Source organism: Nerophis lumbriciformis, linkage group LG36 (assembly GCF_033978685.3).
Source record: "Nerophis lumbriciformis linkage group LG36, RoL_Nlum_v2.1, whole genome shotgun sequence".
Lineage (NCBI taxonomy): Eukaryota > Metazoa > Chordata > Actinopteri > Syngnathiformes > Syngnathidae > Nerophis > Nerophis lumbriciformis.
Genome location: NC_084583.2, coordinates 23,028,179 through 23,040,133, shown reverse-complemented (window position 1 = coordinate 23,040,133; position 11,955 = coordinate 23,028,179). Strand labels below are relative to the sequence as shown.

The following is an 11,955-nucleotide window of genomic DNA, read 5'->3' as shown; positions in this document are numbered from 1 at the left end:
GGCAAAGCTCTCAATTTACCGGTCGATCTACGTTCCCATCCTCACCTATGGTCATGAGCTTTGGGTTATGACCGAAAGGACAAGATCACGGGTACAAGCGGCCGAAATGAGTTTCCTCCGCCGGGTAGCAGGGCTCTCCCTTAGAGATAGGGTGAGAAGCTCTGTCATCCGGGGGGAGCTCAAAGTAAAGCCGCTGCTCCTCCACATCGAGAGGAGCCAGATGAGGTGGTTCGGGCATCTGGTCAGGATGCCACCCGAGCGCCTCCCTAAGGAGGTGTTTAGGGCACGTCCGACCGGTAGGAGGCCGCGGGGAAGACCCAGGACACGTTGGGAAGACTATGTCTCCCGGCTGGCCTGGGAACGCCTCGGGATCCCCCGGGAGGAGCTGGACGAAGTGGCTGGGGAGAGGGAAGTCTGGGCTTCCCTGCTTAGGCTGCTGCCCCCGCGACCCGACCTCGGATAAGCGGAAGAAGATGGATGGATGGATGGATAATGTTTTTGATCACTATTTGGTTTACAATGTTTTACTTTAATTTTATGGTTTTCCTTTGGCAGTAGATGACCGTTTTTTTTTGACATATTTTTTTTTTTTTACAGTGTATTTAAGCCAACAAGACACACGAAAACGTCAACCTTGCACTTTGTTATTGAAGTGATAGACTGTATTGAGTTTTAATTGAATTTAGATACATCTTCATAATCGTTGACAATCATTACACAACGTATGTACAGTCTTTATGAAATATTACAATTGGAATTTACATAAACTTTGTACAAAATATGCCTGACTTCAATGCCTGGATGGCGGGGTCCTCGTCGAGTCGTCCGCGGAGGAGAAACCACGGACCCGGCAGCCATTGGTGTCTGGAAGTGCTTTAGTTTCAGCAAGTACAGGTGCTTCGAGAGTCCATTTAAAAAGAAAGAAAAAGGGAGAAGTCCAAAAAAAAAAAAAAAAAAAAAAAAAAGTACATCAACAGCAAAGATTTTTCTTCTTTTCTTAGTTAAATTTGCTCCTTTCGTTTTCTTTTTTTTGTTTTTGTTTGTTTGTGTGACGGAATGGAAAATAATCTGTAATTCAACTGCAAAACAAACAACAGTTCAATAGAATGGATCGCTCCTATTTACACGTAAAGGTGATTTATAAAAAAATGAATCATCTCTTTTTCTTTTTAACATGATTTCTATTTATCTACATTTTTTCGCCCCCCCCCCAAACAGAAACCTAACCACGATGAAAGGTATCGTACGTTCAACTCTACTGATAAAGATGATTGTGTTTATGCATCGCAATGCGAACGTCCGCAGAGTCCTTCCGGCGTTCAAGCCTCCGCCCGCCTCTAAAGCTCTTCTCGCAATGGCAGAAAGTAAAGAAGTGTCGGAATAATTGTTTGTAAGTTATCACAAAAGAAACGTGGTATTACGAATGCTGTCTTTCGAGGCCTAACAAGAGGAAGAAGGCTCGTAAAACTCCACTGAGAGGAACTCTCTTTGAAGTATTTCACAAACTCTCTTCCAACTATTTGGTAACTGAAGTCAACGCTATTTACGACCCGCTGCCCTCTCGAAGTCCCTGTGGTAAAGGAGACGGGAGGGGTTATCCATTGTCCTCCAACACCTGCCCCTAGCTGGATCCAGGAAGAGCCCAAGCCCGAGAAATCCTCTTCTTGGACTTCAAAGCGACCGAAAACAATGACTCTTTTACACACTTACCATTCCTGCTGTGACATATGTTGGTGCGTGAACATGGAACATCTGAATTAAAAGAGGAGACGAAAACCTTCTTCGTCAGAGCGTGCTAAGACACTGTAAGAGGTTACATGTCTCTCCTCAATTGAGTCCGAATTGAATTCTGTCTCTGTTTGATTCCTTGCCTTTTGTCTTGTTTAACAGACAGTTTTTGAACGTGACAAGAAGAGTCCGTTTTTTTTTCTTCTTTTCTTCTTCCCCCTGTTGTCAAAGAAAACAAACAAATCAAACAACGTCGAAACGGGCTCGGTTCGGTCCGTGCTGCGGAAGCGAAAAAGCAAAAAGATGAACCTCCTTTTTTTTTTCCCCTCCAAAAAGAGCGCCGCCAGTGAAATCAAACATGAGCATGCTTTTTTAAAAGGAATGTTTTGGATTTACAGTAATTCTAGTAAAAATAGACTATCCTTTTGAAATCATCGATAAAAAGCTTTCCCGGATGCTCGGCTACCAAGTAAATAGATACTAAACGAAACAAATCCTTAAAAGTATATGCAAACACAAGCATAAATATTTTTGATCCACAGAGAGAGTAAGCTACGAATGACAAATATTAGTGATATATTGAAGTTGCGGCGCAGGCACCGTCGCTGTCCTTTTTAAAACTCTTCTCTTTGAAAGTTAGTCCGTCCGCTGAAGGTGTTGCCCAAACGCTAAAAAGAGTCACCGACGTGTCGGGTGCTGCTGTCGGTCCAAAAATGTCAATGCGCTCTCCTCACGTCGTTTAAAATGAACCCGCACTACTGTTTCTCTCCACCTCACAACCCGCCTCGCACATCTTTGAATGCCCGCCTCAAGATGGCCGTGGACTTTAATGGACGTAGTAGAGCCAGTAGACCACGTTGAAGAAGGAGAAGACGGTGGGGAAGATCATCCTGGACCACTTATCGATCGAGTTCACGTCGGACAAGTCCGGGATGTTCACCTTGAGCTGCGAGGCCCGCCTCCGTAGGCGCGACTTCTTCTGAGCGTGGCGCTCCAAGGCGCTGTGGCCATAGTTCTGGCGGGCCATGGCCGCCCGGCGGTACTGCAGCGTGGAGCTGTCGTAGGCCAGCATGGTGTTGCGGGGGTCCCCCGGCGCTCCCAGGCCCCGGGACAGGTCCCCGGCGCCGCCCATTTCGTTCTTCATCTCCAGGGTGCTGAACAAGATGTTGTCGTCGGGGGTCATCTGCGGGAGGGCGGAAAGGTGGGCGGGGCCATGAGAGCGGGCTGCAGCCGGCTTGCACGAATGTCACACGCATACTTGCCAACCTGGAGACCTCCAAATTCGGGAGATTTTGGGGGGGGCGGGGTTAAGGGGGAGGAGTATATTTATAGCTAGAATTCACTGAAATTCAAGTATTTCTTATGTGTATATATATATAAATAAAATAAATACCGTATTTCCTTGAATTGCCGCCGGGTATATGGTATGCGCCTGCCTGGAATTACCGCCAGGTCAAACTCGTTTCGCAAAATAATTAGTATAGGCCTAGAATTACCGCCGGGTTAAACTCGTTTCGCAAAATAATTAGCGCATGCTTGGCATTACCGCCGGGTCAGAATTACCGCCGGGTCAAAATCGTTTTGCAAAATATGATTTTTATTAGCGCATGTCTAGAATTACCGCCGGGTCAAACTCGTTTCGCAAAATAATTAGTATAGGCCTAGAATTTCCGCCGGGTCAAACTCGTTTCGCAAAATAATTAGCGCATGCTTAGCATTACCGCCGGGTCAGAATTACCGCCGGGTCAAACTCATTTCGCAAAATAATTAGCACATGCTTAGCATTACCGCCGGGTCAGAATTACCGCAGGGTCAAACTCGTTTCGCAAAATATTATTTTTATTAGCGCATGTCTAGGATTACTGCCGGGTCAAACTCGTTTCGCAAAATAATTAGCATATGCCTAGAATTCACGCCGGGTCAGAATTACCGCCGGGTCAAACACGTTTCGCAAAATATAATTTTTATTAGCGCATGTCTAGAATTACCGCCGGGTCAAACTCGTTTCGCAAAATAATTAGCATATGCCTAGAATATCCGCCGGGTCAAACTCGTTTCGCAAAATAATTAGCGCATGCTTAGCATTACCGCCGGGTCAGAATTACCGCCGGGTCAAACTCGTTTCGCAAAATATTATTTTTATTAGCGCATGTCTAGAATTACCGCCGGGTCAAACTCGTTTCGCAAAATAATTAGCACATGCTTAGCGTTACCGCCGGGTCAGAATTACAGCCGGGTCAAACTCGTTTCGCAAAATATTATTTTTATTAGCGCATGTCTAGAATTACCGCCGGGTCAAACTCGTTTTGCAAAATAATTAGCATATGCCTAGAATTTCCGCCGGGTCAAACTCGTTTCGCAAAATAATTAGCGCATGCTTAACATTACCGCCGGGTCAGAATTACCGCTGGGTCAAACTCGTTTCGCAAAATAATCAGCGCATGCTTAGCGTTACCGCCGGGTCAGAATTACCGCCGGGTCAAACTCGTTTCGCAAAATATTATTTTTATTAGCGCATGTATAGAATTACCACCGGGTCAAACTCGTTTTGCAAAATAATTAGCATATGCCTAGAATTTCCGCCGGGTCAAACTCGTTTCGTAAAATAATTAGCGCATGCTTAGCATTACCGCCGGGTCAGAATTACCGCCGGGTCAAACTCGTTTCGCAAAATATTATTTTTATTAGCGCATGTCTAGAATTACCGCCGGGTCAAACTCGTTTCGCAAAATAATTAGCATATGCCTAGAATTTCAGCCGGGTCAAACTCGTTTCGCAAAATAATTAGCGCATGCTTAGCATTACCGCCGGGTCAGAATTACCGCCGGGCCAAACTCGTTTCGCAAAATATAATTTTTATTAGCGCATGTCTAGAATTACCGCCGGGTCAAACTCGTTTCGCAAAATAATTAGCGCATGCTTAGCGTTACCGCCGGGTCAAACTCGTTTCGCAAAATAAATTTTTTATTAGCGCATGTCTAGAATTACCGCCGGGTCAAACTCGTTTTGCAAAATAATTAGCATATGCCTAGAATTTCCGCCGGGTCAAACTCGTTTCGCAAAATAATTAGCGCATGCTTAGCATTACCGCCGGGTCAGAATTACCGCCGGGTCAAACTCTTTTTGCAAAATAATTAGCGCATGCTTAGCATTACCGCCGGGTCAGAATTACCGCCGGGCCAAACTCGTTTCGCAAAATATAATTTTTATTAGCGCATGTCTAGAATTACCGCCGGGTCAAACTCGTTTCGCAAAATAATTAGCGCATGCTTAGCGTTACCGCCGGGTCAAACTCGTTTCGCAAAATAAATTTTTTATTAGCGCATGTCTAGAATTACCGCCGGGTCAAACTCGTTTTGCAAAATAATTAGCATATGCCTAGAATTTCCGCCGGGTCAAACTCGTTTCGCAAAATAATTAGCGCATGCTTAGCATTACCGCCGGGTCAGAATTACCGCCGGGTCAAACTCGTTTTGCAAAATAATTAGCGCATGCTTAGCATTACCGCCGGGTCAGAATTACCGCCGGGTCAAACTCATTTCGCAAAATAATTAGCGCATGCTTAGCATTACCGCCGGGTCAGAATTACCGCTGGGTCAAACTCGTTTCGCAAAATATAATTTTTATTAGCGCATGTCTAGAATTACCGCCGGGTCAAACTCGTTTCGCAAGATAATTAGTATAGGCCTAGAATTTCCGCCGGGTCAAACTCGTTTCACAAAATAATTAGCGCATGCTTGGCATTACCGCCGGGTCAGAATTACCGCCGGGTCAAACTCGTTTCGCAAAATATTATTTTTATTAGCGCATGTCTAGAATTACCGCCGGGTCAAACTCGTTTCGCAAAATAATTAGTATAGGCCTAGAATTTCCGCCGGGTCAAACTCGTTTCGCAAAATAATTAGCGCATGCTTGGCATTACCCCCGGGTCAGAATTACCGCCGGGTCAAACTCGTTTCGCAAAATATAATTTTTATTAGCGCATTTATAGAATTACCGCCGGGTCAAACTCGTTTTGCAAAATAATTAGCATATGCCTAGAATTTCCGCCGGGTCAAACTCGTTTCGCAAAATAATTAGCGCATGCTTAGCATTACCGACAAGTCAGAATTACCGCCGGGTCAAACTCGTTTCGCAAAATATTATTTTTATTAGCGCATGTCTAGAAACTGCCGGGTCAACCTCGTTTCGCAAAATAATTAGCATATGCCTAGAATTTCCGCTGGGTCAAACTCGTTTCGCAAAATAATTAGCGCATGTTTAGCATTACCGCCGGGTGAGAATTACCGCCGGGTCAAACTCGTTTCGCAAAATATAATTTTTATTAGCGCATGTCTAGAATTACCGCCGGGTCAAATTCGTTTCGCAAAATAATTAGCGCATGCTTAGCATTACCGCCGGGTCAGAATTACCGCCGGGTGAAACTCGTTTCGCAAAATATTATTTTTATTAGCGCATGTCTAGAATTACCGCCGGGTCAAACTCGTTTCACAAAATAATTAGCGCATGCTTGGCATTACCGCCGGGTCAGAATTACCGCCGGGTCAAACTCGTTTCGCAAAATATTATTTTTATTAGCGCATGTCTAGAATTTCCGCCGGGTCAAACTCGTTTCGCAAAATAATTAGCGCATGCTTAGCATTACCGACAAGTCAGAATTACCGCCGGGTCAAACTCGTTTCGCAAAATATTATTTTTATTAGCGCATGTCTAGAAACCGCCGGGTCAACCTCGTTTCGCAAAATAATTAGCATATGCCTAGAATTTCCGCTGGGTCAAACTCGTTTCGCAAAATAATTAGCGCATGTTTAGCATTACCGCCGGGTGAGAATTACCGCCGGGTCAAACTCGTTTCGCAAAATATAATTTTTATTAGCGCATGTCTAGAATTACCGCCGGGTCAAACTCGTTTTGCAAAATAATTAGCATATGCCTAGAATTTCCGCCGGGTCAAACTCGTTTCGCAAAATAATTAGCGCATGCTTAGCATTACCGCCGGGTCAGAATTACCGCTGGGTCAAACTCGTTTCGCAAAATATAATTTTTATTAGCGCATGTCTAGAATTACCGCCGGGTCAAACTCGTTTCGCAAAATAATTAGCACATGCTTAGCGTTACCGCCGGGTCAGAATTACCGCCGGGTCAAACTCGTTTCGCAAAATATTATTTTTATTGCCGCATGTCTAGATTTACCCCCGGGTCAAACTCATTTTGCAAAATAATTAGCATATGCCTAGAATTTCCGCCGGGTCAAACTCGTTTCGCAAAATAATTAGCGCATGCTTAGCATTACCGCCGGGTCAGAATTACTGCCGGGTCAAACTCGTTTCGCAAAATATAATTTTTATTAGCGCATGTCTAGAATTACCGCCGGGTCAAACTCGTTTCGCAAAATAATTAGCATATGCCTACAATTTCCGCCGGGTCAAACTCGTTTCGCAAAATAATTAGCGCATGCTTAGCATTACCGCCGGGTCAGGATTACATATCTAAAATAAAACAGTTTTCTAAACTGGACTTTCAATCAAAGCAGGAGGTAATACTTAAAGGAAGATCTCCATCGAGACAGAGAGACTTTTAAAACTGAAGAAAGATAAGGAAGACGTCTATAAACAAGTTATCGATGCTTTTGTTCAGAAGGAGCTGCGCATGGACTTCATTTATAAGTAAAGGTAAGACCATGATAACGTTTTTTTTTTTTAATTAAATGTGCTTTTCATGATGGTATCCTTGCATCACACTCAAATTTATAAGCACAGGCCTAAATTTACCGCATGCCTTTGGTATGAACCGGAATGAGAAGAGGTTTTAAAATAATTAGCGCCCCGGCGCTAATTCAAGGAAATACGGTACTTGACTTTCAGTGAATTCTAGCTATATATATATATATATATATATATATATATATATAAATTTAGAGATGCGCGGTTTGCGGGCACAACCGCGGAGTCCGCGGATTATCCGCGGATCGGGCGGATGAAATAAAAAAAAATTAGATTTTATCCGCGGGTCGGGTCGGGTCGGGTCGGGTCGGGTCGGGTCGGGTCGGGCGGTTGAAATAAAAAAAAATTAGATTTTAAATAGATTCAGGCGGGTGTCAGTTAAACCAATTCGGAAATATATATACATAGTTAAATGTTGTTACCCACATACGAAAAACGAGCAGGCACCTGCAGCATATGCCACAACAGAAGAAAAAAACAAAAGAGATGGACTCTTTTACGGAGCGGAGAAGGGACGCCTCGCCGGGGTCCGGGACCGAGGCCCCTTCCCCCGAGAGGGCCCCACCGGGAGCCGTAGCTGAGGCGATCCGCGAGAAGGGCCCGACGCACGTCCAGGGTCACCACCGCGCCCACCGCACCGACACCCCGCCGCGGCCGGCGTCACACGCAGCAGGTAAGCAGCTTACCTGCCCGCCACCCCCGTGGCCGGGGGCTCGTAACAGGGGTCACTCCGCGCGCTCCGCCCGCGCAGCTTACCTGCCCGCCACCCCTGTTGCCGGGGGCGCGTAACAGGGGTCACTCCGCGCGCAGTGCGCTCACGAAAGGGGTGGGGCTCACCCTGGTTGATATAGACAGCAGGATGATGGCCATGGAAGTCGGAACCCGCTAAGGAGTGTGTAACAACCCACCTGTCGAATCAACTAGCCCTGAAAATGGATGGCGCTGGAGCGTCGGGCACATACCCGGCCGTCGCCGGCAGCGAGACGCGCTTGGAGGTGCGCTCAGCGCGGCTCCCATATGATTGCGCACTGGTGTGCGTCTGGGTCGTGACAGCGTGGCACGCGAATGTCTGTACTGCATTGGATCAGTCTCCTTTCTTTAACAGGCAAAAGCTTTATAACCTCACTAATGCCTTGCATCGTCTATATTAGATATATAACAACGGGCGGGTGCGGTTCTGATCAAATGTTACATCGGGTGGATGGCGGATGGTTGACGACTTTCTGATGCGGTTGCGGATGAAATAATTGCCTATCCGCGCATCTCTAATATATATATATTTATATATATAAATAAAATAAATACTTGAATTTCAGTGTTCATTTATTTACACATATACACACATAACACTCCTCTACTCATTGTTGTATTTGAAAGTGCAATGCTTTGCAGCCAGTAGCACAGCCTTTTAAGGAGCATAGGTATGGGCAGTGTAATATTCTGGGTTGGAGTCAATAACCAGGCGAGGTGACGAAGTTACGTCTCTTTACTTCATACTTCAGAACCGACTCCCACACTAGCCGTCAGCGTGCGCAATACAACGTAAACCGTTGGCCAACCAAAAAGTAACCACAGAACACTATAGTGTTCTGTGGTTACTTTTTGGTTGGCCAAGCGGACGTGACGACAGGCTGTCCTCACTCAGGTCCACACGGACCTGGAGGGGGCGTGCTTTAAGTCCGGCTGGAAATCGGGAGAAATTCGGGAGAATGGTTGTCCCGGGAGAGGTACTGAAATTCGGGAGTCTCCCGGAAAATTCGTGAGGGTTGGCAAGTATGGTCACACGGCACGGTAAATGCCATGAACATCATCAACACTTGGAAAAACAGTACAGTGGAACCTTTAAAGTCAAACAGCTCGCCACGCCATTGTTTCTAAAGTGCTAGAAGAATCCAGAACCGAAACGTCGTCATGCATCAGCACAAAGTCTTAACAAAATGCGATCATTCAATTAAGGAATATTGTCCAGCGATGGTACCTTTTATTGTACATTTGAATCGCTACCGATACGCAACGGTACCGACTGTTGGTACTTTTATGTGTCTTCAAGTGTGTTGATAAATGTTACCGTATTTTCCGGACTATAAGTCGCAGTTTTTTTCATAGTTTGGCCGAGGGTGCGACTTATACTCAGGAGCGACTTATGTGTGAAATTATTAACACATTATCGTTCTTTATTTATTTAAAATTGCCTTTCAAATGTCTATTCTTGGTGTTGGCTTTTATCAAATAAATTTCCCCCAAAAATGCGACTTATACTCCAGTGCGACTTATATATGTTTTGTTCCTTCTTTATTATGCATTTTCGGCCGGTGCGACTTATACTCCGGAGCGACTTATACTCCGAAAAATACGGTATTCCCTTCCAGAGGATGACATAAAGTTAGCATCGATGCTCTATGAAACACAAGGAGTGATGCTGTGTCCCTTTAAGAAAAAAACAAGTGACCAAATGACAAATGAACTTGATGCCCAACCTTTTTAAACTGAGAGCCACAGACCGACAAATCACCTGTACAGGTACCAAAATATATTTCAACATATTTGGACGGTCAGAAATAAAAATATTAGACACGTCGTCTTTTCAGCAACATACTTTTATAAGAGGACTTAAGGGGCTGATTAAAACGTCTTCGATTGATGCGTTTTGGTGACATTTGATATTTTTTAATGAGATTCGTGTTATCACATGGAATACCGTATTTTTCGGACTATAAGTCGCAGTTTTTTTCATAGTTTGGCCGAGGGTGCGACTTATACTCAGGAGCGACTTATGTGTGGAATTATTAACACATTACCGTTCTTTATTTATTTAAAATTGCCTTTCAAATGTCTATTCTTGGTGTTGGCTTTTATCAAATACATTTCCCCCAAAAATGCGACTTATACTCCAGTGCGACTTATATATGTTTTGTTCCTTCTTTATTATGCATTTTCGGCCGGTGCGACTTATACTCCGGAGCGACTTATACTCCGAAAAATACGGTATTCCCTTCCAGAGGATGACATAAAGTTAGCATCGATGCTCTATGAAACACAAGGAGTGATGCTGTGTCCCTTTAAGAAAAAAACAAGTGACCAAATGACAAATGAACTTGATGCCCAACCTTTTTAAACTGAGAGCCACAGACCGACAAATCACCTGTACAGGTACCAAAATATATTTCAACATATTTGGACGGTCAGAAATAAAAATATTAGACACGTCGTCTTTTCAGCAACATCATTTTATAAGAGGACTTAAGGGGCTGATTAAAACGTCTTCGATTGATGCGTTTTTCTGACATTTTTATATTTTTTAATGAGATTCGTGTTTTCACATGGAATACCGTATTTTTCGGACTATAAGTCGCAGTTTTTTTCATAGCTTGGCCGGGTGTGCGACTTATACTCAGGAGCGACTTATGTGTGAAATTATTAACACATTACCGTTCTTTATTTATTTAAAACTGCCTTTCAAATGTCTATTCTTGGTGTTGGCTTTTATCAAATAAATGTCCCCAAAAAATGCGACTTATATATGTTTTGTTCCTTCTTTATTATGCATTTTCGGCCGGTGCGACTTATACTCCGGAGCGACTTATACTCCGAAAAATACGGTATTCCCTTCCAGAGGATGACATAAAGTTAGCATCGATGCTCTATGAAACACAAGGAGTGATGCTGTGTCCCTTTAAGAAAAAAACAAGTGACCAAATGACAAATGAACTTGATGCCCAACCTTTTTAAACTGAGCGCCACAGACCGACAAATCACCTGTACAGGTACCAAAATATATTTCAACATATTTGGACGGTCAGAAATAAAAATATTAGACACGTCGTCTTTTCAGCAACATCATTTTATAAGAGGACTTAAGGGGCTGATTAAAACGTCTTCGATTGATACGTTTTTGTGACATTTTTATATTTTTTAATGAGATTCGTGTTTTCACATGGAATACCGTATTTTTCGGACTATAAGTCGCAGTTTTTTTCATAGTTTGGCCGGGGGGTGCGACTTATACTCAGGAGCGACTTATGTGTGAAATTATTAACACATTACCGTAAAATATCCAAATAATATTATTGATCTCATTCACGTAAGAGACTAGACGTATAAGATTTCATGGGATTTAGCGATTAGGAGTGACAGATTGTTTGGTAAACGTATAGCATGTTCTATATGTTATAGTTATTTGAATGACTCTTACCATAATATGTTACGTTAACATACCAGTTGGTTATTTATGCCTCATATAACGTACACTTATTCAGCCTGTTGTTCACTATTCTTTATTTATTTTAAATTGCCTTTCAAATGTCTATTCTTGGTGTTGGCTTTTATCAAATACATTTCCCCAAAAAATGGGACTTATACTCCAGTGCGACTTATATATGTTTTTTCCCTTCTTTATTATGCATTTTCGGCCGGTGGGACTTATACTGCGGGGCGACTTATACTCCGAAAAATATGGTACATAACTCCGCATGTGTTCATTCATAGTTTTGATGACTTCAGTGAC

The 11,955-nt window shown here is 43.6% G+C and overlaps 1 protein-coding gene across 2 annotated transcripts in view; it reads right to left on the bottom strand.

The window, feature by feature from the left end:
• Positions 1–383: 383 nt before the first annotated feature.
• The window catches only part of gabrb2a (gamma-aminobutyric acid type A receptor subunit beta2a), a 233,893-nt gene continuing 222,321 nt past the window's right edge, over positions 384–11,955 (bottom strand). Inside the window, exon 9 of one of the 2 annotated variants that reach the window (XM_061930323.2) lies at positions 384–2,911. In XM_061930323.2, the coding sequence (XP_061786307.1) occupies positions 2,555–2,911 (357 nt within the window). In that variant the 3' untranslated portion in view covers positions 384–2,554. The remainder of the gene's footprint in view (positions 2,912–11,955) is intronic. The other variant, XM_061930322.2, reaches the window with a different exon arrangement.